Raw genomic sequence first — 26,175 nt, 5'->3', positions numbered from 1 at the left:
CATTATTCGTGATTTTGCAGTTCAAGAATATTTACGAGAACCATACTACCGCAAATAATATTACTACCTTCTCTGCCAGTCAAAATATATAGCAAATCCATGTGGGACTGTGGCTATCCACAAGATGCAGCTTCTTCTTCCAGACCAGACCCACCGCCTCTGAAAGAGGAAGTTATGTCAGAGTAATCAGGGTCAGGCCGGAGGAAGCAGCCACAGTGTGTAGCTTTGATGTATTTTGGCCAGCAAAGGAGGAAGGGAGGGAAAAATGCGACAGCTTTGCAGGTGGTTTTAGTGAGAGAGAGCTAGGAGCAGTGCTGAGGGGTGGCAAGGGAAGTTAGGAGCAGACAGTGTTGGGGGCAAGTATAGAGAGAAAGAGAGAGAGAGGAGCAGACAGTGTTGGGGCTAGTGGGCTACTGTATATTTTGCACCATAATTAGCTATTTTTCTATAGTTGTTACACTGCATATTTTAAAATATCTGCCTTGACCTCTTTGAAAACCCCCCACATAAAAATGATAATTAAGATTTTCTCTGCGTACAGTGTATTCATGGTTTTTTAAAAAAATTTTGTGGTTACCATTATGTATTAATAAGATTAGATTGTGTGTACAGTGGAATCTTGGTTTACGAGCATATTTCGTTCCAGAAGTATGCTCGTAAACCAAATTGCTCATATATCAAAGCGAGTTTCCCCATAGGAATGAATGGAAACTCGCTTTGATTCGTTCCACCAACCCCCCCACCCCCCCCCCACCTGAGGCTACCAGCGCTGCTCCAATCCCCCCCCCTTGAGGCCACGGACACTGCTCCATACCCTCCCCCCGCGATCCGGCATCCCCCCCCAGCGATCCTACATCCCCCCCCCCACTCGAGTCGTCCCCCCCGCGATCTTACATGCTCCCCCTAGTACCAAAACGATATCCCTTACCCCGATTGGGCACCGGCACAAGCACCAACACACAAGACATGCCGGTGCCCGAAGATCCTCCCTCTTCCTTGCTGGGCTGGACAGTGCATCGGCGATCCTTCCTCTTGCTTGTGCTGGGCTGGACTGGGCTTTGAGCATTTGCGCATGCTCAAAGCCTTCTGGTCTTGCTCTCTCCGAGATTCTCAGATTCAGAATCTCGGAGAGAGCGAGACCAGAAGGCCTTGAGCATGCGCAAATGCTCAAGGCCCAGTCCAACCCAGCACAAGCACGAGAAAGGATCGCCGATGCACTGCCCAGCCTAGCACAGAAGAGGATCTTCAGGCACCGGCATGTCCTGTGCGTTGGTGCTGGTGCCCAAACGGGGTAAGGGATATTGTTTTGGTGCTCGGGGGAGCATGTAAGATCGCGGGGGGGGGGGGGGGGGGACACACGACTCGAGCGGGGGGGAGGGGGGGTTATACCGAATCACTGGGGGGGATGCCGGTTCGTGGGAGGTGGTACTCGTAAATCGAGTCAGACTCGCTTTCCGAGGCACCGATTTTACAAATGTTTTGCTCGTGAACTCGTAAACCAAGGTTTGACTGTATATGAAAAATGAATGGAAGAAATTGCATTACAATTAGTACTTTTATTTTGGGGGTGGGGTCAGGGGGCGTAACTTGGGCAGGGCCTGGGCGGAGCTTGAGCAGGGCCTGGGCGGAGCTTGGATGGGGCCTGGGTGGGTCTGGGGTAGAGCCTGGGTGGGGTACTCGGTTGATATTTGTTAGACTTAGGGGGTATGTGGGCTTGAAGAAATTGAGAAGCACTGCTTTAGAGGAAAGGCAGGAGAGGGGAGATATGATAAGAGGTGTTTAAATACCTATGTGGCATAAATGCACAGGAGTCAAATCTCTTTCAATTGAAAGGAAGCACTAGACTGAGAGGGCATAGGATGAAGTTAAGAGGTGATAGGCTCAGGAGTAAACTAAAGAAATACTTTTTTTTAACGGAAAGGGTGATAAATGCCTGGAACAGTCTCCCGGAAGAAGTTGTGGAAACAGAGACTGTGTCTGAATTCAAGAAGGCGTGGGATATGCACATAGGATCTCTCAGAGAGAGAAAGAGATAATGGTTACTGCAGATGGGCAGACTAGATGGGCCATTTAGCCTTTATCTGCCATCATGTTTCTATGAAACTTCATCACTTGGGCTTCAAGTGACATAGCCTGTTCTCTTCCAGTATTGATTTGTTATTTCTTCTAACGGTCCATGGCACATATAAAATCCTTCTAGAGCACCAAAGTTCAAATGAGTCATTCTTTCTGTCTTGTTTCCATAGTGCCCAGCTTTCACATTGAGAAAATGAGTGCGTAGACAAGTCTGATCTTCATTTGGAGTGTTATTTCCTTGCCTCTGAACACTTTGTCGAGAGCCATCACTGAAGAGCAACCAAGTACTATTCTGCGGAGTAGTTCTTCCCTGCTAGTTGTTTCTTTGTTTATGAAAGAGCCTGGGAGATTGAAATTCTTTATAACTTCTATTCTTTCACCTTTAAGCTCAAAATCTTCATCATTTTCCATATTCATGATCTTCGTCTTGCTTATATTCAGTTCTAATCCCATATTATGACTTTCAGCTTTGATTTTTCTCAGTAGATACAGCATGTCTTATTTGCTGCTGGTGATGAGCGCTGTATCATCTGCATAGCGCAGGTTGTTTATATTTCGACCATCAACTTTAAAAACCAATGTTCTCTTTTTCCAAATTTGCTTTTCTGAATATGATTTTGCTGTAAAAAGGTTGAACAGGTAGGGTGACAAGATACATCCTTGCCTGAGGCCACATTTTATTAGAAACCAATCAGTGTTGCCATATTCTTTTCTCCCTGCAGCTTCTTGATTTTCATAGAGGTTCTTTATCAGCTGAATTATGTGTTTGGGTATTCCCATTTGTGCTAGAGTTCTCCACAGTTTATCATGATCCACACAATCAAAAGCCTTGCTGTAGTCAATGAAGCAAAATTATAGGTGCTTTTTGCTCTTCTCCAATATCCATCTAATATTGGCAATAATGTCTCTTGTTCCACATCTTTTTCTGAAACCAACCTGAACTTTGAGTAGTTCTTGTTCAATATACGATTGTAGCCTTCATTGTACTATTTTCAGCAATATTTTGTTGGTATGTGAAATTAATGCAATCGTTCTGTAGTTGTTATAGCTCTTGGTGTCACCTTTCTTCAGTATAGGTATGAACAGTGATCTTCTCCAATCGGTTGGCCATTTTTTTCCTTCCAAATCTGTTGACACAGTCAAGTGAGGGCCATGATAGCACCTTCTGAGACTTTGATTAATTCAATTGGAATACCATCGAAACTAGGTGACTAGTTTTTTGATAAAGCTTTAATTGCTGCTATGACTTCTTTTAAAATATCTGGTTCTCCTTCGGCTTCAGTTTCCAGTTCAATTTCCCTAATGTTATCCTCATTGCCTTTGTTGTATAGATTTTCCGTATATTCTTTCTAAGTCTTGTTTAATGCTTTCTGGATCATTTAATATCATTCCATTGACGTCTTTAAGCATCTCCAATTGAGGCTGGAATTTCTGCTGCTATCTCTTAACCTCATGATACGCTAATCTATTTTTTCCATCTATATGTTCCGATTGAATTTTCTGACAAATATTATTTAGATATCGTTCTTTGTCTTGCCAAATTTGATGTTGAAACACTCGGTTCATTTGTGATACTTTTTCTCTGTCACCGGAAAGTTTTGCTTGTCTTCTTTGTTCTGCTACTTTTCTAGTTTCTTCTGAGATCCATGGCAATTTTTTGGCTTGCTTTCTCTTCTGTTACTATGTATGCTGAAATGAATGTAAAATAAAAATTTTGAATACATTTGACTTGTGAACCAGGTAAATCTGAATATTTTGATCATCTGACTTAAATAAGCCTGTTAGGAATACCCGAGGACTGCAATTGGAAACTATTAACTTAATTTTTGGTAACTACATACTGTACCTGTTGATTATGCTGAAGAATTACTATTATTACTGTATTTTTTCCAAATATTCTTAGATTTATAAATGAAGCTTTTAAACATTATTTAGGATATTGTTTGGCCTTACACACACACACACACACACACACACCACCAGCAAACAAACCTATATAGTTAGCAATTACTTTCTGGAAAAATTAATTTATTCTTTTTAGGGACCCAGGGTATCCTTAGAAGGATGGCTATTTAAATTTACCCTTTGTAAATCTGTCAGCAACCAGCCAGCAGAGAAATGCTCTACAGTCTACATGATAAAACTAGTAAGCTCGTTGGCTTGTCATTTTCCATTTGTTTTGGGAGGTCTTGTGTTCCTGTTCTCTGCATATTGTTTTAAAATAAATCAATCCTCCACTTATGGATTTCTCTTAAATATTCTGATTCATACTATTATGTCAAGTTCCCCCCCCTGCCCACACATCACACTATGAAAGAAAAAGAATTATCCATTGTTCTTAAAATCTACTCCTACACAACCTGTTTTCCTAAATGCAATAATTGGTATAGCTTGCGACAGCCAGTAAACAAGTATGGTTTTTATTAGCAAGCTAGGCTGTCATAACAGCCACCAAAAGTTTCAGTCATCTTGACAGCAGAATGTAGCTCCAGGAAGCACCGCAGAAAAATACAATAAATGTGTTAGTTTGGAAGGCTGAGATGAGCAGCTGTTTAATTAATCCTAGTACTACCCATCTACCCCAAAAGATGTATCCATTTGTTTAAGTGATCCACAGAGTTATTAGCATGCGCTAATAATTTAAATGCATTTTATTGCTAATTAGGTCCTGCTGCCAATGATGAAACAATGTACAGTAAATATGTTAACACAAGATAAAGCCACAGTGCACGCGGCTAACTCTAGGCCTAGGTATCAACCACTTATTTGTAACTCTGACACTTGAAAGCGAAAGCCATTCATAATGAACAATAATAATAATACAGTATATACATTATACGAAAGTCTGTAATGATCTATAAACTACAGTATAATCTCGTTATAACGGACTACAAGGGACCTGGAAAAATGGTCCGTTATATCCAGGAAAAGGAGTCATGCACAAGTGACAGGTGGGTATAATCTCTTGAGTCTGGATGGAGCAACTTCCATGGGTCATCTAAATCTTAAGTCTGACATAGGGATGAAAGTATCCGCCACCTAGGACCTGACACCCGGTTAACAGATATATCTAAGTCTGGGTCAAGGACCTCCCCAGGAAGGACCAATGTCTGCCCTATAAATGAGGAGCACAATCTCACCAAGCCATTCATGAACTGGGGATCATATGAGTTGGAGCCATAGACTACCACGAGATGAAGTTCCCTTCCCTGCGTCTGGATCTGCAAGAGCAAATAACGTCCCTGAGGATCACTGGCCAATTCAACTATGGTACAAGGCAGAAACTTCCTAACTAGCACCCCCAGATGCTGAGAAAAACATGCTACCTCCTCAATGATGTTGCAGTTTAAGATGCTCCGCAACCATGAGTCTTGTTTCCTGCAAACATGCCACATTGAAACTAAATAAGTTAGAACCTTAGTTCTCCTAACTGAGGATATGATGCCTCCCATGTTCCATGAAAATAATTTAGTCGTCACTGCTATATCCTTCTACCAAATAGCTGGAGGAGCAAAATATAATAAGATGCAGGCATCTCGGGAGCCCAGACCCACCCAGGATACCATCAAAGAATGATTGCACAAGGACCTTTAGAGAATAAAAGATAAACAGACAACCAGTAAGTACCAAATCCATTACAAATACAAGGATATGAACTGTATCTTAGAATTACAAATACAAGGATATGAACTGTATCTTTCATACAGGAGGTGATAAGCCAGAACTCTGTACAGGGGTTCAAGAAAGGTTTGGATAGGTTCCTGGAGGATAAGGGGATAGAGGGGTACAGATAGAACTTGAGGTAGGTTATTGAATTGGTCAGTAACCACTTCACAGGTCGCGGACCTGATGGGCCGCCGCGGGAGCGGACCGCTGGGCAGGATGGACCTCTGGTCTGACCCAGTGGAGGCAACTTCTTATGTTCTTATCTTAGAAGTCACAATTCAAGTATATACTGTGGATCCCCATTCTTCTCCCACTAAACCCCCCTACCCATCTCTGCAACAAACCCACAATCCAGCACCCAAAATTTCTCAAACCCCCTTTTCCCCTTCCTGCACTCATTCCACTCGCATATCATCTGCTCACACAATCACAGTAGAATCATTCAGACGCCAGTAGCGGAAAGCCATTCCCCACCCCCCATTAACCAAATCTATCCCAAAGTCTTAAACAAAAACCAGTTTCCTGTATATTCAACCAAATATACTAAACATACTCTCTCCAGTCACAATATGCCCAGAGATTCCTTGATAGGATATAAACAAGTCTGGTCAATGCTTTCTCCCCAGTCCAGGAGGTTGTTATTCTCAGAGCTGGCAACCATAGATCATCTGGATAAAACTGCAGGCATTTAGTACATAAGAGCCACTTTAGTGAAAAGGACTCAACTTCAAGAGTCTGGAGGCAGCGGAAAGTGAGAAAGGAAATTTTAGGTGTCTTTGGGAGTTGTAAAAAAGAGCACTTTTCCTTGTGATGAACTCTCAGTTTAGCTAGATATAATAAAGTGAACAAAATCTGACAATTGTGAAGCTCGGCACATACCAAGACCATCTTTTTCCTTTCTTGAGTCACGTGTGCCAAGTAATCAATGAAGAGAAGCAGCCTTGAACCCTGGTATTCCAGGGTGCCCCATGGATGGTAAGCCTTCATAAGACTATCATTGTGTGCCCAGTTTAGAAATTTATCAATGATCAGCCTCAGGTGCTATTGTCGTTTCCTGATGGGGCCTAAGCGATGGGCCCTCTCACACATGACAGTGCTCTGTGCGTCACCCAAGCCCTGATGCTCAGAGAGCTATTTTTCAAAGAAGGTAATCAGTTCTATATCACTCACAGTTTCAGGGAGTCCCACAACTGGAAAATTGTTGCGTTGAGTGCAATTTTTCTTGATTGTCAATAAAGCTGATGGCTTTCCTATCTAAGTTAAGTAAGCTGTTCTTCCTTGTGTGTGGTCAAATCCTCCTGGGCCTATATTCTATTTTCTGCCTCATCCAATCTCCGAACCTGGGTATTGAAGTGCTCTCTGATTTCATCTATTCCCAAATGCAGTCTGTTCAATTTATCCTCCAATGTGTCTGACACCAACTTGGAGATTTCCAGCACAAAATTGGCAGTTAAGGTTGTCACTGAAATCACCGAAGCCTCCACCTTCTTAGGCAAATCAACCTAAGACTTTTCCCTCTGGGATTTTGCAAATTTTAGGGGCATCTCCTCACCCGCAGTGATATATCCAGACATATTTATTTTATTTATTTGATTAGTTTTATATCCATCCTCCCCAACGAGCTCAGAAAGGGTAACAAGGTTGATATATATAAAGCATAAACAAATTATGAATTTACATTTATACAGTAATGTTAGATATACAGAGTCAAGTTTAGCATATAGTTTGGTCTTTAAGTTAACATACGGTTATTTTCATCTTCAGTTAACAAAACAGAGTGGATCTAGTTCAGCGTACTTTAGAATACATATGGTTGGAAGGGAGTGATTAGATTTATGGAGAGGTAAGTTTTTATTGCTTTCCTGAAGTTCAGAAGCTCTTTGAGGGATCTGGTGTGAGGAGGTGGTTGATTCCAATAACTTGGTAGGAAGTGAGAGTAGGAATGGTGTCTGGCGCTTTAGAGTTGGAGGGCATGAACAAGAGGTATTTGCAGACGTGTTTCCTCCTGGGAGCAGAGTGGTCTGTTTAGAATGTGTGGAGGAAGTTTAGTTGATATGTAGCTGGGTGCCATGTTGTGTAGGGACTTGTATGTTATTACTAGGCCCTTGAAGATGCAATATTTGGTAATGGGTAGGTAGTGGGATGATGATAGTACTTCTGAGATGGAATCATGGGCATGGAGGTTTTCAGGAGTCTAATTGCCATGTTTTGTATGTAGGCACTGGAGATTTTTTACTGTCAATCCATTGAATAGTGCGTTACAGTAGTCCATTCAGGACAGGATGAAGGCATAGAGAAGTTGGGTGAAGTCATTTTCAAAGAAGTAGCTTCTTACTTTCCGGAGCTGTCAGAGATAGTAAAATGGAGAGGAGACCACCTGAGAGATGTAACAAGAGAGTGAAAGGTTTGCATTGAGAAGTATTCCAAGGCTGTGTACTTGGTCTTTTGCAGTTAAGGTAGTGGTTTCCCAGATAAGAGAGGAACGGGTGTAGGTGCACTTCCCTTTGCGGATCCAAAAGAGTTCTGTTTTTGAGGTGTTTAGCTGAAGTTTATTTATAGACTAGTGTTTAAGCTCCGTTACATTAACGGGTGCTAGAATAGATGTGTAGAAGTTCTTTCTTTCTGTCTCTCTCCCTCCCACTGTCTCTCTTTCTTTCTGTCTCTCTCCCTGCCCCCTTTCTTTCTGTCTCTCTCCCTGCCCCGTCTTTCTTTCTGTCTCCCTGCCCCCTGTCTGTCTGTAAGTCTTTCTTTCTTTCTTCAGTGGCAGTACTGTAAACAGGCTGTTCACAGCCAGCACCGACAGGGCCTTTCCTCTACCACATCCGAAGTGATGCGGCAGAGGAAATGCCCTGCCAGCGCTTGCCACAAACAGCCTGTTTACAGCGCTGCCACTGCTTCTTTGGATAAAGAATTGGGGGGAGGGAGTGTTAGCAGGTCAGGACTGCTGCCACTGCCCTGAGATGCTTCCTTGCTTGACAGTTCCACTGCGCTAAGATATTTCCCTGCTTGGCGATTCCTGCTGCGTTGAGATGCTTCCCTTGCTCTGCGGTTCCTCCCTGCTCAGCAGTTCTATTCTACTGCGCATGCGGAGGCACGCGCTGAAAGCCACCACCCACACATGCACCACTACTACTATGTCTCTGCTCATTTTGCCATGGAGCTACGGATCATGGAGGCAGGGATCACAGAGGAAGGAGTGTGCATGTGCGCTTAGGGTTTTATTATTTTTGATATCCACAACAGAAGCAAGAATCATATTTCAAGAGAAAGAAGTCAGCAAAGGGAGGGTAGGTTGGAGCTCCCGCAACACACATCTTCTCCTCACCTTCTCCTCTGTTTACAGCATTTATTTATTGATTTCTATTCTTCCTTTATCCAAGACGTATTACATTAAAACCAGACAAATAATACAATATTCAGGATATCCATTCACTCCAACACTTCACAAAACAGTAATGGCGCAGACAAGATATTTGAACTGGAATAGTTAGTTTTTGCACATGCTGGAGAAAATATTTTTTTTAGGAACCACTTTCAGCACTAGCTGGACGGCCACTCTGCCCTCAACAATCTCATCTTGGAGTGACGAAGTAGCCAGCTTATAGCAGAGGGAAGAGAACCATAAGCGCTTGCTTCTGATCCTACAGCAGTTTTTTTTTTTTTGTTATCTTGGTCAACGCACTTTACCCTCCATTGCCTCAGGTATATCCTGATATTATTCACCCTCTGCAGGCAGGAACATATCTAACACAATAATAATGTTCTTGACTTCAGCTACACATGCTAGCAAGCCATGATCTCCATACCATCATTTCAAATGTCATAGCAAAGGGCTTAGAGTAAGTTATTTAATGGTTAAAATAACTGCCACTGAATACAAACGTGTGTGTGTGTGTGTGGGGGGGGGGGATGTGGGGGGAAATCTCTATACCTTATAGAGATTTCTCATTTCAAACCTATCCTCCTTCTCCCTGGGCAGATTTTCCACTCTTCCTCTCATCCCAGCCCACAGATGTGAGCTACTTGCTTCTTCACAGGCTATGCCCAACAGTGTAATGTGCTGGGCTCAACTATCCTCCACAGGAGTTAGGCTAACAGGACATGTTCCTCCTTCCCAGTCCATTTGGCATGGCAATTGGATTGTGGCTGTGGTGGTCCATATGTTATGCTGGAGGTTCTGGCAATGATGGGTTGATCTGCTCCACTGATCTATGTGCCAGCCCCGGGTTGTTGACTGCATGGGCAATGGCTTTTCAAATTGTCTTTTTTGGCTGCAAAAACATTTTGTGACCTTTTTTTTTTTTTTTTTTGCCAAAAAACTAAGAGAAATTCACCAGCACCATCTACATGATTAACTAATTTTCCTCAGGGGTGAAGCATACACTTCTGCTGGAATTCCTCATCTCTAGGCACCTTTTTTGGCAGGTGATCTGGCTGGTCTAGCAGGTGTCCTCCCTACCTGGTCTTCCCTGCCATGACCCTCTTTCTTCTGGCTCCTCTCCTGATCTCCCTCTGGTAGGGCTTGTATGGAATGAGATGGCCTACTACAACATGCTAAGCACCTACATAATTGGCCTTCTGTCCCTTCCCTACCTTGGCTGCTCTCACTCTATGGGACACTGTGACTTCTGTGGACATGGATGGAGTGAACCCCCCATGCCCATGCCTAATCTCCTGCCTGTCCACAGCATTCTTCCACCTTCTCTCAGGCTGCTGTCAGGATGGGCACTGTCCTGCAGGCTGTCTGTTAGCCTTCACGTACTATCTCCTGCTATGTGAGACCCACACTAAATCCCCTCACACTCACTCATGAATACACATTTCATTCAGAAGTATCATAAAGCCTGAAACAATATATATATATATATATAAGGAGAGGGTCAGTCTCCTGTACAAATCAGTCCCAAAGACCTGCTCCTGGTACTTTGCATTCTACTCTTCAAAACCTTGTAGGGCGCTTTTTGTGCTCATGCGCTGAGGATATACCCAGGTGAACTGCTTAGGAAATTTTTAGGAAGTTCCCATGAACTGATTAGTCACCCTGTGTAAACCATACTAAATTTAACCCAGGCGTGAGAAGGCCGCAATGCAGCCTGTGTTGCTGATGCTGCTGTTAGTTACCAGGTATTTCGGTCTCATGGTCGGGGTTCGGATAGGAGGGGGAGATGGAAGGGTCAGCAGGGGATTAGGGGGGTGAGGTGGGGAGGGAAGCACTGCTGCCAGTGACTACAGCTTATTTTCGGAGTAGGGCTTATATTAAGACCTACTCCGAAAATCATGCTAGGGCTTATTTTCAGGGTAGGTCTTATTTTCGGGGTACTTGGAACCTGAGTTGGCCACAGTTTGAAACAGGATACTGGGCTTGATGGACCTTCGATCTGTCCCTGTATGGCAATTCTTATGTTCTTAAGATTGACATGCCCCATGATGCTTACAGCTTTATGCACTGCCCACCCATGTATTCAATCTTTATGTTCAAAAGATGCCAATGTACTTTTGTAAAAGACTCTTTTAGTTTTTGTTAGTTACATAAAAACATTTGCCTATGTAACTGTTTCTGCATTTCATAATTTAATATTTCATTGAAAACCACAAAAATCCATTTTTCTTCTCTGGTGGCATACAGCAGGATATAATTTACCTTTTTTATTCGTTAATATAGAAAAACTTTCAAGAAAACCTGATGGGAACATTATGTCTTTCAAGAGCACTTCATGCTATTTTTTGAAATGAGTAAAATAAGCTCTGCAATATATACAGAGCTTCCAATTTACACTGTTCCAGAAAAGAGATTTTAGGCCAGCCCTGGATTTCTGACACCCTTATCATGAGGCATTATGGGACCTGTAGCACATTTCAATGTGTAGAATCAAGGACTACAAATCCCAATCTGCTAATTAAACCAAGACAGGCAAAAAAAGTCTCCTTCCTGGAACTAGGTATTATTATTATTAAGTTTATTAGGATTTTATATACCGCCTATCAAGGTTATCTAAGCGGTTTTTACAATCAGGTAACTTGGCAATTCTGCATATGGCCCACTATAAATCCCTGTTTCAACAAAACCCATATCTACTGCAGAGTTATCCAGTTCTAGGCTGGAGACTTTTTGGTCAGTCCTGAATTTGAACTAAAGCAGTATGGAATTTGTAATACCTGAAACTGCTCAGTGTATTAAGTGCTGCAAGTCCCATAGTGCAACATGATGAGCTAGTCAGAAATTTGGAACTTTCCCAACATCTCCAGTCTGGAACTGGCTAACTTGTCTTTTCTGTTACTGCTACCAAATATGCTGTCTCTCACCAAACAGGAAAAACTCAGTCAACAGCTAGATCTTTTCCCTTGGTGCCCATCTCAACATACCACAGTCTTATTATCTTCAGACAGGAGCATAGCTATCACTGAGCAAGCCTGACCAAATGCCCAGGGCCACCCAATGGTAAGGGCCTCCTACAGCTGAACCCTCCCTTCCGTGCTCCTGGGTCAAGTGCCTCCCCTCCCCCCTCCCACCACCAGGTCCAGCTGCTTACCTACTGTCAGATCCTTCAGATGCTACTGCCTAAAGGCTACCTCTCTGGCTGGCAGGTCTTTTCCTATGCCGCATCCCACCACTCTGATGCAACTTCCTGTGGGTGAAAGGCAGCAGAGAAAAGGCCCTGCTGGCCAGAGGTAGCCTCTGTAGTATTTGGACGATCTGGTGGACACGTAAGCAGCTGGTCAGAGGGGAAGGAGGAGAAGTGCCGGACCTGGATGGGGGGGCCCATTTTGGTCCATCCTCCCACCCAGTGCCCACTGAGTCCTAGCTATGCCATTGCCTTCAGACTTTGAACTATTAAAAAAAATTGATAGGCAGACTGAGATGAGGACTCAAAATAAGGCTAGATTTACTTAAGATTTTCTCCCATTTTGTGCTTAAGTGTGAAGAGGTTAGTAAATATGGCCCTAAGTGCAATTCCATGCAGTAATTTTCAAACCTATCCCAGGGAGCACCAGCCAGTCAAATATAGATTTTATATACTTTTTCCATTGTATGAACATTTATTTCATGCAGATTCATTGTGTGTATCCTGAAAACCTGACTGGGTGATCCTCCTCAGAACAGTTTTGAGAATCACTGTTGTATACAGATACATAGAACCCTATGTATGTGGATGTAGATATGGTCATCTGCCATTAGATGTCTCTCTTTTGCAAAACATGGACCTCAATGTCAACATCAGCAAAGAGCAGAAATTAACATTATGTTCATATGCTTTCAAACAAAATGAAAGAAAATCAAATATTTTGTTTGTTTATAGTTTATTTCAAAACCTAAACCTCCTCAATGTTTACAGATGTGGTTAATGAAAACAAGCGAACAAAAATAGCCCCTGGGCTTTCTGATACCTACTTTTTCTCTAGATGCCCAAGTTTATCAATGATCCCCATGATTAAGGTAACCATATGCCCCGTTTTTAGATCCCCTATCCCGTTGTCCCCACACACAGCTTCGGGATGCCGAAATGTCCTGTTTTCAGGGACAGCGTCCCAAAGCTGTGCACGGGGACAACGGGACAGGCAATCGCTTCCCCTACCTTCCTGCCGCGCCAAAGCTAGCCTCTCTCCTTCCCTCCCTCCAGCACTCGATTCAAACCCTCCACCCCCAGTCCGCCACTGCCATGGATCCGGGGGTCCTGTCCCGTTTTGAGGAAATAAATAAATGGTCACGTTACCCATGATCCCAAAAGGTGGGGGTGGGGATAGGGGTGGAAGGAGCGTATTATAAGATCAAATGGCCCTAACTGACCCAAGGCAAAAGTCATTTTGGAATATGGCACCCTGTAAGCTCATGTGTCTCTTTCAACCTCAAATATCACAGATACTACTGAAGAGGGTCATGTGAGGATTAAATAAATATGTAGCATAGGTTTTGGTTTTAATGCTTACTATTATAAAAATGCACTCCTAATATTTAGCATCCAGACTATGCAGATACAGAATGTCTTGTAAAGATTTGCATTAAACAGGAGTTTGTTTCATTTAACTACACAATGTACTCTACATATGCAAAGTGAAAGAGTAAGAACAAGAAATCAAAAATTCTTAATTGTATAACTCTTTGCACCATTTGCCAAGGCAGACAATTAGCTCCATTTCCCAAACTATCTTAACTAGTCTATAAAAATTATTTTTTATTTATTTATTTTTCATTATATTACCAAGCATAATACTTGTACAGAAAGAATTTAAGACATAAGAATAATAGGAACAAAATTCCCTTAACAAATAAAGAATGATATATATATATATATATATATATATATATGTATATCTATCTATCTATCTATCTATCTATCTATATATATATATATAAAGAAAATAAATAATGGCTTAATTCAACTCAAGTCCTCTTAAAAATCCACAAAAATAACTATAGCGAGATATCAAAAGGAAAAAAACAACAACGTTTAAATAGAATTTACTAGGTAACTGAGGAAGTGTGTCACATTTCTGATTAAAGAGCCTTAGATTTTATTTTCCTTCTCCATCCTTGATAAGGATAGGAAAGTTGTTAATTGAAAAGGCTCAAAGAAAACATACTTGAGTGTTTGATAATATACAATGCATTTTACATAGGTGTCTTAGAAAGTATGTAGCCCCCAACAAAATAACTCTTGGCTTCAAAAGAAGAAATTCTCTCCGTTTTTGGGTTTCCTATGATAAATCAGGATACATTTGAATGTAATATCCTGAAAACTTTTTATGTTTGTTCTTAAAAAAAAGTCTCAAAATCTAAAACTTTTCCGGTGAAAAAGCTAAAGTTGCTGGGGTCGCCAAATCCTGATCTAACAATTCCAATAGATTTGTAATATTCATTGGCTCTTGAGAATTATTTTGTATATTGCCTTGAACTTTACTCGGCAAATAATAAACTTGCAAAATTGGTGGTAAAGATTCTTCTGGGACCTCTAATATTTCCTTAAGATATATCTTCATCATATCCCTAGGGGTTACCATTGTAACCCTGGGAAAATTAACCAACCTCAGATTATTGTTACAGGAATAATTTTCCAACATTTCAAGTTTTCTCCTCAGGTTAGTGTTATCCTTGATTAGGGTCTCCTGAATTTGTTTGTGTCATTAGTTGTTCAGTTTTTCAATTTTCAATTTTGAGGAAATTACTTCAGACTTTAGATTTTTTATATCTTGTGAATGTTCCTGAAGTTTCTTTTCTATAGTTTGTAATTTGAGGATTTAACGCTTTACCCAAATTGGTTACTAGGTCCCATAAGGATTCCAGTGTAATTACAGGGGGGTTAACTATAGAAAATTGAGAATGCATTGTGACAAATCTCCCACCCTCTGATTGATTTTCCACATCCTTGTCCTTCTGGGTTTGTCCATCCTCCAATGATATATCAGCCTCTAACTCCAGGCTATCCCGTAGCTTCGAGGAGCCCATCTCCAAGCTCCCAGTTATTATCTTCTTGGCCTCAGAGGACAGGGACAGCTCTGGTACTGGAGTTGCCCCTTCCTGCGGGGAGCTTGCGGTCCGAGGCTGCGGGGGTGGTGCTCTCAAGTCGGGGCTTAAGGTGGTGTCTGGTCCAATAGAGACAGCTTCAGTCCCGCTTCCCGGAAGTGTCCCAAGCGGGTAACTCCCCGATGACATCTTGGCACTCTGCATGCGCCTTACGAGATCCTCAATATTGCCAAGAGGAGCTGCTCCAGTACGTCGCGAGGCACCGGCTATACTTCAGCCTCTTTTCTTCGGCATTTCAACACTAAATCCGGAACACTAAATCCGTTCAGGTAAGAGGAAAAACGAGCCAAAAGAGAGAGCTCTCCAGCACGTCTCACTCGAGTATCCTAGTACGCGGCCATCTTGGATTCTCCTGGTGAATGAAATTCTGTGTGATTGTACAGTGCAGAATTTCTGCAGAATTGCACAGTCGCGAAGAATTTACCTATTTGTGCACAGAACCTTTTTCCTTAGTGATCTATTGAAGCAAGGCCTTGGGGTGGGGGGTGGGGTAATAGAGCTGTCAGTGCAGTAGGGAAAGGGAAGGAAGAGAAGATGCTGCACATCGGGGGGGGGGGGGAAGGAAGTGTTGGACACAGGTTGGAGGAGAGGAAGGGAGAGATGCAACAAGAGTTGTCAGTGGGGAAGAAAAGGGAAGGGAAGGAAGGAAAGATGCACATGGGAAGAGGGGAGAGAGGAAGACATGTTGGACATGGGGTGGAGGAAAGAAAGGGAAAGATGAAACACGGAAGTAGACAGGGGGGAGAAGGGGAGAAGTATTGCATATGACATGAAGGGGAGGGAGAGACGCATGGAGAGGGAAGAGGAAGAAATGTTGGACATAGGGATGGAGGAAATGGAAAGATATTGTATAGGGAGAGTGGAAGAAATGTGGCACATCATGATGGAGGGAAAAAAATGAGAGATGTTGCATGGGGTGGGGGGGGGGGACAGAGATTTTTGACCCAGGGCAGAAGGCAAGGAAAAAGAGAGATGGTGGACAGGACCCCTGAAGAAGACTTTTTGTTGAAACGCGGACCGTGTTGGGTCCTGTATTCCTAGCGGACTAGGTCCTTTAAGGCTCTTATGTGGATGATTTATTTTTATGTGGATGGAATTATTTTATGTGGATGATTTCAGTGTACCTTTGGAACTTTGACACTTTCAAATAAAGTCCATTTAGGAACATCGTCACTCCACAGAGTTTTTTTTGGTTTTCTCTGGATCTTCTTCTTTGTGGATATTTTGGGGCCAATTCCTTTCGTTTTTTGGACAGTGGGGAAATAAACAGAAATGTTGAATATGGCAGTGGAAGGGAGCGAATGTTGCATGGGGAAAAGGGAAGAGAGATATTGGACCCAGGGCACAAGGGAGGGAGGGAGACATAGATGTTAGATACTGGGATGAATGAGAGGGATGGAGAGATGCACAGGAGGTAGCGGGAAGAGAAAGAGGGAGATGTTTAAAATTGGGTCACTATTTTCAAGATCTTAAATGTATTGTTATTGACCAGATACAGTGGACAAGTAGAGGAAGTGATGTTAAAAAATGCTTGTGGCAGCAATGGATTTACTATTTATAGACTGTGGAGTCTAAGGGCTTAAATGCTATGAATGAGTGGCAAGCTTTTATCTAAGGATATATCCCTTTAAACATTTCTTGCAATTTGATTGGTGGAGAGCAGTGAGAGTTTGTAAAAAGTCAGAAGCCATTTTGGATTCTGTAAAACTATGTGAAATGGTTCCTCTTCCTGAAGAAGAAGCACTATGTCGTGAAACAAGAAGCCCTGTTTAGGGATTAGAAGTTACTCTGCCTTCCATTTACAAGTAAGGGATATGATACAAAGCTCAGCAATGTATGTTTGGTGCCATTTGAGTTTATAACCATGATGATTGGAGCCTTCAAAAATAGAACTTGCAAGTTAAGTCCCCCCCCCCTTATTTTTTTGAATTGTGATAACTGCAGTTGTGAATGAAAATAATGTCTTTGGAACTATATTTCTAGCTGTAGTCCTTTGGGATATGGTAGGGTTAAGTTTAGCATTTTGCTATATTGGGTTTTTGTAGTATAGTCTTTTCTACCAGAGTGTTTTTTTTATTTTTACAGTGCTATTTTCCCCAATTTAAGGAAGAAGCCAATGATACAACCAGATCTCTGTGGATTTAGAGTAGTTTTGGTGCTGCAAGCTGGAGACTGATAGTGAATTATTATTATTTAAGTATTTATATACAACTTATAGCCTAAGTGGATTTTTTACATTCAGGTGCAAAAGCATTTTTCCCTATCTGTCCTGGTGGGCTCACACTCTGTCTAATGTACCTGGGGCAATGGGGGGGGGGATTAAGTGGCTTGGCCAGGGTCACAAGGAGCAGCAGGGGTTTGAACCCACAATCCCAGGGTGCTGAGGCTATAGCTTTAACCACTGTGCCACACACTTTGAGGCTTCTATTATTTAATGATTGGCATTTATTAACTGCCTTCAACACCACTTGGGAACGGTAGCAAACTTGTTGTATTTTGATCTTAGTATAGGATTTGCTTCCCCTGTTAGTGGAAATATTTGGTAGAAAAAGTAAAGGGACTATTGAAATGCCATTTGCAGTTAGAGTACTTCACTTTATTTGTTATATTGATCAGACCTCTAGGACTTCCTCGGTGAGAGTGATTGGAACAACGAGCGCCCCTACGAGAGGGCAATTAAAATGCTGTTGCTGCTGTGACATTCTGCCATAAGCATATGATTGAAATACTAAATAAGGAGTGCTCTTCTTATTGAATTCCTTGGCATGGGCCATGGAAACTTTCTTTAACAAATTATGGTCAACTAGTTGAAGTTCTAATGTGAGGGAATATATAACAATGCCTTTGGGATTTAAATGTTTATCATGTATGGTTTGGGATATAGGTCTAAGACATGTTGACACAAGGGGGCAAAGAAGTGCCTGTGTGTCAAATTTTGTTGTATGCTTTAGGATATCAAAATATATGTTTATAGTGGGAGGTGAAGGAAGATGAAATTTATAAGCAATAACCAAAATTAGATCCTCAAGAAGAGCCCCCACCCTTCTACTTCTGGATTCATTAGCTTCTAGTTTGGATGCTGCAAAATACAGATATGTCAGTTGATATTTTTTGACAAACCTGGTTATCAAACAAGAAGGACTGATCTTGATGGTTCTAGTGTAGGAGTGATAGCAATACCTGAATATAAGCCGAGATTTTGGGGTGAAAAAAATGACCCCAAAATGGGGGTCTCATCTTATATTTGTGCCATCGCCTACATGCCCCCTCGTGGACCTGTTGCAGGTCTCCACAGGGCAAGACCCGGTAGTTCAGCGGTGGGCTAGGACATGAAGGATCCTCCCGTCTCCCATCCCAGCCGAATCCAAAACTCCCCTATGCACCCCAACTCATTGACAGCCTCGCTGTGGACAGGACAGAAGGAATCCTTTCTGCCTCCTGTGCCTGACGGAATTGACAACCACACCTCCCTTCCACCGCCCCATGTACCTTTCGGGACCCTATAGGTTTTGTGATTTTTTTCCCAGTCATTATTCAAAAGCATTTATTCAGTCAGCAAAAGGTGCCAACCACACAGATGCTTTTTAAAATATTAGTGGCTAGAGAATAGATATATTTTGAACTGAAAGCTTTACATCTATCAAAAATGCATCCATTTAAGAAAAAGGGTGACCATGGTTATTCTGGAACAGGGTCTAAATTTTATCCATACAGCAGTGAAATTCAGCTGCTATCCAGAAAAAGTTTGCATTTTCAATAGACCATACAAAGAGCAGTCCCAGCACGGATCAAATATTGGTTGAAATTTAGGACCATATATTCAGTGGGTTTACTCACATATATAAAGCTGCTGAATACTGGGTATAAAGAGAAAGCTGATAAATAACTCTAAAGTGTTCCGCATTAGTTTTAGTTTGTATGTGCAATATATGAGCAGTAATTATGGTTTGTAATTATTTCAGGGTAGGATTATCAGACGTCTGGATTTACCTTTTCAGAGGACTATCTAGGCGTCCAGTTGACTTTTCAAAACCTGACACTTTGTCTGGGTTTTGAAAAGCTGGTAAGATCAAGGCCAAGTCTAGAGTGCATGCGCAGATGCGACACGATGACGTCACAAGCATGTGTGCGACATCATCAGATGCACTCCAGACTCGACCCAAAGAGGCGAGGTTTGCCTGGGGCTAGGGTTGGGAGGGGGGGGGGGGCAGAATGGGGCGGGGCCAGTGGTGGAATGAGGCAGGCCTGAGGGCAGAAAAGGGTTGGGCCACACGTCCTCTTTTACCAGATGCAAAATCTGGTAACCCTATTTCAGGGGTGGGCGTGTCATAGGTGGGCATGGGCATTCTTGTGCTAGCCAGTTAACGCATCTATATTACTGTGATTTAAGGCCCTGATTCTATGACACCTAAAGTTAGGTGCACCTAGCTGATCTATGTGCCTAACTTAATTATTTAAAGGGCTTAATCAATGCCAGTTATTAAAAATTAGCACCTCATAATTTATGTAAATTGTACTTAATTTGATTGTCGGTGCCTAACTTGGCATGTGCCTAGTCCAAGGCGCCTACAAGAAAGTAGGCATGGTTAGGGGCGGATCATGGGTGTGTTTTTCATGCAGGTACCTAACTTAGGCACATTAGGGTGGGGTGGGAAGAAAGGAAGGAAAGGAAAAGAGAGAGGTGCCAGAGCATAGGGGAGGAGATGGAGACAGAGGGAGAAAAATAGAGAAGGGGTGAAGCCGAAATGAATCATGTAGAAAGGAAAGAAAGGGCCCAGGATATACAATTTATGGAAGGGACATAGAAAATGGGGAGATGCCATATGGAAGAGAGAGAGAGAGAGGACGGACTGTAGATGAAAAAGGCAGAGAAAGAGGGTAGAGGCTGGATGGAAGGGCTAGAGAGAAAGTGCAGATGCTGTATGAAAGGGAAAGAGAAGACAGAGGCTGGATGGAAAGAAGAGATGAATAAAGCAGAAATGACAAAAGATAGAAAAATATTTTTTTTTCTGCTTTATAATAAAATAGTATTGTAGCTATATTGATAAATATTTATAAACAGAAAATGGAAATAAGGTAATCTTTTTATTGGACTAATTTTAATACTTTTTTTTTTTTTTTTTACTAACTTTCAGACACCAACACCTTCTTCCTGAGATCAGGACAGGATACCATAACAGCAGTATTCTGCACTGACCAGAAGGAGGACGTTTTGGCCTCTGAAAGCTACATGTAATTGAAAAATGGATTAATCCAATAAAATTGTATTTTCTTATTTTCCTTTTTTTTGTTGTTTTATTTCTATTTGTTAATTTATGAAGTGGTGACTGTTATTTGTCAGTTTTTTCAAATTTACATCTGCTATCTTTATATTTTCCACAGTATTAGGGGACATGCACCATTGTTTCTGTGGTGTTGCTTTGTATGCAGAGTCTGGCTTCTTGGCAGCTCAGTTTAACTGTCTATATATTTGTATTTTTAGTTTGTGATTACTTATTCCATACTGGGCGAGGGTATATCTGTATTCTGTGTGTATGAAAAGGACATGTTTTTCTGTTAGCAATGACTGTACTGCATCGATCTGTATTGATCTAATTTGTTTAGTTTTACAATGGTTGTATTAATGTTCTAGTGCTCACTGCAATATTTAAGATGCTGCCTTTTCCTAGGTGCACCCTTGTTGTGTGGCTCATGGATTATTACTAAAAATATATTTTTATATAAAGGAGAGGGTGTTAAAAATGATTGGCCCTGGGTGTCAAATATACTAGGAATGCTACTGCCTGCTGGGCTCATTTTATATATCTGGTATTTTAAATCTAGTTCTGCAACCTATTTCATACAAAGAAAATAAACCCTGTATAACACAGGCATGTGAAGAAAACCTAGATTAATTCTGGTTATTTAAATATGAAGCAATCCCTTTGTGTGCTTTTTTAGATAAATGAGTGGCATGCAAATGAATGAAAAATAACATTGCTTTGTTAACAGCTCTGCCTGGTTTGCATTTGAACATAGAATGTAATAAAGCAGGGCAAATATGAGAAAGTTTTTTGTTGTTCTTAATTTATATGATAGCATTGCACTCACCTATAGAAGTAGGAACATCCTCTAACTGTATTGTGAGTGAAATGCTCCTGAGATTTTTCATTTCCAAAATCTTCCAAGGGATCTGACCACAAGATATCACACATGGGTCCATATGCAGGTGGTTCTTTGAATCGATCTAACTAAGAAAAACAGAAGAGAGACAGAGAAAGGGGGAGAGAAAGAGACACAATAATGTTTTGCAAATACACCACAAGTGTGCACACACAGAAGAATCCCCAGGAAACATCTCATGACTTGGCCTTTGACACCTTCATCAAGCAATGCACAAAACATTTAGCCAAGGAAATGCAACCTGAGGTATGAAGGAATCGTGAATGGTTGGACTAGGTTAAATTATTGTTCTATATAAAGAGAAAACACAAATTACGGTATTAACATCTACTGTAGGGAGACAACAGAAATGAGAAAATTAGTGGAGGCACTCTAGCCTACTACACAATAGGGAAAACATTTTTGATTTGATTTGGCCTATTGAATCAATTTTTTGATTTGATTTTCCTGCCCAATTGGGCTTTTATTTTCAAACGGTCTGGTGGGTTTATTTTGTAGCCTTTCCACCCACTTCACCCTCCTTTTCCCTCTCTAACTCCACGCTGGTGCTGTGGTGTAAATAAAATAAAGAAAAATGACTTTTCCTATGTTAGGTCCTAGCTTACGCTCGCTGTCTAACGCCAACTCTAGCAGGATAAACAGAAGGAAGGGAGGCTGGGTGCAGAGCCTAGCAGGGCAAGGGAGGGAGCGGGACTGAGTGCTGGACCTTGGCTGGGAAGGGCACTTGAATATTAACCTCCCAGTTTATATTCGAGTCAACTCTTATTCCTCCTTTTTTGGGAGAAAAAGACTACCTTGGCTTATATTCAAGTTGGCGTATTTTTGAGTATATACAGTATTTTCTTCTATATACAAATTTGGGTGCCATATACTGAATTTAGCTCCAACTGATTAGCAAATGAACCTTTACTGCCTACAAAATGGGTGGTGATAAGGGCCCATGCCCTAATGTTTCTATTAGAGTGTTGTGATTAATGCTAAAAATAGAAAACTGGTCATTCTCCAGCCACAGCAAACTGTGACCTTAGCGCACAGGAAAGACCTGTGTAAGGAGACATTAAGCCCACTTTTTGCCATGGCTTTGTATTAAGGGCTCTGAAGAATTCTCCCAGGAAGCATTAAGTAAAACCGTGCTAACTACATTCAGTAAGGACCCTGAGCTTGCTACTATGTACAATCCGCACCCATGCTGCACTCATAATAGAACTATTTCGCTTTCCATAACAGAACATGCAGTTAACATGTGAATTAAAAAAAAACTAGTGCATACTGTCATGCCAATATGGTAACAATTACCACACTCGTGAGGTAACAGCACATGCTAATTCACATGTTAACTGCTTAATGCAATTTTGTAAAATGCTCCCCTCAGATTGTAAGTCCTCTGGGAAAAGGGAAACATGTAGCGCTTCAGAATGGAATTCACCTTTAGTACACAGGGTTCACAGAATATGAAACATTTTAGACAAAGTTAATTAGATTAAACTGAGGCACTGAAACAGAACCAAATATTTAAAAAGTCATCATAAAACAGAACTGAGAGGTGTTTTCTGGGATACACTTAGTTTTTCACTATCGGTTTCTAACTAGCCTTAACACTGCAAACCAAATCTAAGCTTCATTGCAAAGAATCCTGCAGAGAGACACAGAGATAAGTAGCATGTCCCTGCCAGAATTGAAGAATAAAATGACCAGAAGAGATTCTAATAGGTTGATGGGGTCTGAAAGGATTCACCATAGAACCCATGTACAGAAATTGGATCCTAGGGAAAAAGAATACACTTATCCTCTACAGATCTAGTCATTTCAGCCCTCAGATTACTGAGAGTTATGTGGAAATAAAAATGGGAGATAACAGGAGCTAATTTCCTGTAATTAACACCAGAGAAAATGTGGTTAATAATTAGACAATGGAATGTTTCTGCCAGCCAATTGGCAGGCATTATCTAATGGAACAAGCCCACCACATCTCACAGTTGAACTAGTGCTTAAAAATTTGTATTCTATTCTTTTCTTTTTAATTCTATTTTTTTTTTTTTTTTTTTACTTGGCAGCAGTCTCTGCTGAGATAATTGCCCTTCCTGTCTGCTAGTTGCTCTTGCTTTGAGCCCAGGACCTCTAACACCAGCTGTACAGTAGAGCTTAAGTAAACTAAGATAAAAGAATTACAAAAGAGTTCCCCAATATTAACCATGGGAGTAAGAAAGCCAATTTCTGTTGAGTCATCCTGATGTTATCAAGAGCAGCAGCACAAGGAAAGAATTACAGTGTTTAAGGATGAGAAGACTAATGTAACCATAAAAAGGGTGATTCTATAAAGGGCTCTAAAAATTAGGTGCCCCCAAATTTGTGTCCCCAAATTCTGTAATTGGGTGTCTAAAAAGCTAGGCACCTATTTCATGTTAATCAAACTTAGGCACCCATTATAGAATTGTGCCTAAGTAAATGTAGGCCAGGGTTTTAAAAGCCTACATTATAGGCACCTAAGTCCTTCTCTGCTCCTAAACATGCCTACTTTGGAGTTAGGCACTGTTAAGCCGGTGATAGGTGCCTCTCTTTTTAGGCGTGATTCTTCAAAAGAGAGGCACCTATCTCCCAATTAAATTTTATTTTTATCAATTATGAACTTATTAAAGCTCATTATTTGAAGCACCTCCTAAATGTCTGAGTGATCTAAACTTAATTTAACTTCTAATATAGCTCAGGATAGTGTGGCACAGTGGCTAAAGCTAAAGCCACAGCACCCTGACAGGGTTGCGGGTTCAAACCCATGCAGCTCCATGTGACCCTGGAAAAGTCACTTAATCCCCCCATTGACCTTGGCATATTAGAAAGATTTTGAGCCTGCGGAAACAGACAGGAAAAAATGCTTGAGTACCTGAATAAATTCATGTAAACCGTTCTGAGCTCCCCTGGGAGGATGGTATAGAAAATTGAATGAATGAACAAATGACCTTTAAGAAAATCTAATTGCAAAGAATCCCAGAAAATAAATTCCTTCCCCTGAAAGGTGAGAAGACACATGGATATTTAAGAAAAAATGTTGAACCCAGAGCCAATACTCAGTGCTTCAAGGCCAAAAAATAACTTTCACCTAAGCTGAGTGGCTCTGGACACATTACAAAATATATATTTTTTTTCTACCACAAAAGCTCACTTCTTTCTTCCCAAAATAAGTTTTCATTACTAATGACTTATCACCGTCATGAAAAAAAAGTAACTAAGGGGTCCTTTTATCAAGCTGCGGCAGGGGTTTAACACATATAATACCGTGCATTAAACCGCCTGCCGCGCTAGCTGCTAACGCCTGCATTGAGCAGGTGTTAGTTTTTTTAGCTGGCCACGGGGGTTAGCGCGTGATGAAATGTCCAACGCGCTAACCCCAATAGCGTAACGTAGCTTTTAAAAATTTAAATTGGATTTTTTTTTTTTAATAAAATGCTTTTTTGAGGAAAAATCTATTTAAGATAGTTTTCTGTTTAAAATACATTATAGTCCAAAAGTTATTCATCGTGAAATAAGGATTTGTTTTTAATTATGTAGCATGAAGCTTCTATATTCATGCGATGTTTGAATTGTTTGATAAATCAAGTTTCAAGTTTATTCGTTATTTGATTGATCGCCTATCACAGTTACTAAGCGATGTACATAAATTATAAATATAAGGTAAACAATAACAAGGATATATAAAAAATATAAAAATCTTTTAAAAATAGACCGATTACAACAGGAAACACTAGGATAGAAGGGAACGAAATACATTTTATGATAGGAAAGGAAGAACATTTAAGGGTAATATACAAAGGGAAAGGGAAAACGAAATAGTTTATTGGGAGTATAATACACAATTGAACAAAATGAATTCCATTAATCCATTCATAATGTCACGGGCATTTAAATTATGATTTAAATCAATTCCACCCTGATCTGGATGCCCAGACTGTGTTATGGAATAGATCTTAGATTAGCATTGCTGTTGTTTTCCCATTACGGGCTGTGGGACACCCCCGTTCACAAAAAAATTTCTCAGTTGGTTCGGTGCCAGGATTGTCTCTGCCCCCTACCCATTTGGGCGAGGGGAGACTCTTTCTTTTTTTATTATTCTATTAGTACTCCTCCGTTGGGTTTTTTGTAGTTAAAATAACTTTAGACACCAACATTTAGACAACAAATACTTACACCATATAAAACACAGGTGTAAATATTAGTACCTAGCGCACAACTTACAATATTCTATAAGTTTGGCACCTGTGTGACTCATTGCAACAAAAAACAGCATTTAAATACACCGTTAAACTACTTGGTGATCCTTCAGTAGGGAAAAGGACCTCAGAAAACTGTACTGCAAACCCACTTCAGTTTCATGGACTGTCAGTATAAAGGTTCCAATTTTCATTCACAGGTCCTGAAACTCCTTCCATTGTTATTAAACTGTCCAATACTTAAAATTCATGTTTTTTCTGTTTTTATAAATGTTTTTATAAAGTCCCTGAAAATATCTTGAAAGATGCACTAGCCCCCTCCCTCCCCTTTTACAAAACCGTAGCATGGCGTCAGAGCTGTTACCACCCCAGCCGGCGCTAAAAAACACGCTATGGTTTTGTAAAGGGGGGGGTAAATTATTTATAAATGTGAAGCCCAGTTTGGAGGGTGAAATGGACCCCCATTGGCCAATTTTAAAGATAAGTGCATATTTGTTCAATTTGAATATTTTTGGTAAAAGGTTTTGGACTTTATAAAAATATACACCT

At 41.0% G+C, this 26,175-nt stretch overlaps 1 protein-coding gene and 1 long non-coding RNA gene across 5 annotated transcripts in view; one reads left to right on the top strand and one right to left on the bottom strand.

The window, feature by feature from the left end:
* The window catches only part of PPP3CA (protein phosphatase 3 catalytic subunit alpha), a 654,035-nt gene that overhangs the window by 137,021 nt on the left and 490,839 nt on the right, over nt 1-26,175 (bottom strand). For all 4 annotated transcript variants that reach the window (XM_033956955.1, XM_033956965.1, XM_033956983.1 and 1 more), the window contains exon 6: nt 21,353-21,492. In XM_033956955.1, coding sequence (XP_033812846.1) covers nt 21,353-21,492 — 140 coding nt within the window. The remainder of the gene's footprint in view (nt 1-21,352; nt 21,493-26,175) is intronic.
* The window catches only part of LOC117365979, a 42,318-nt gene continuing 17,302 nt past the window's right edge, over nt 1,160-26,175 (top strand). Inside the window, exon 1 of the long non-coding RNA XR_004540475.1 lies at nt 1,160-1,291. This is a non-coding gene — a long non-coding RNA (uncharacterized LOC117365979). The remainder of the gene's footprint in view (nt 1,292-26,175) is intronic.

This window comes from Geotrypetes seraphini, chromosome 1 (assembly GCF_902459505.1).
Source record: "Geotrypetes seraphini chromosome 1, aGeoSer1.1, whole genome shotgun sequence".
Lineage (NCBI taxonomy): Eukaryota > Metazoa > Chordata > Amphibia > Gymnophiona > Dermophiidae > Geotrypetes > Geotrypetes seraphini.
Note: the sequence above shows the minus strand (reverse complement) of the source record. Positions and strands in the feature narration are given on the sequence as shown.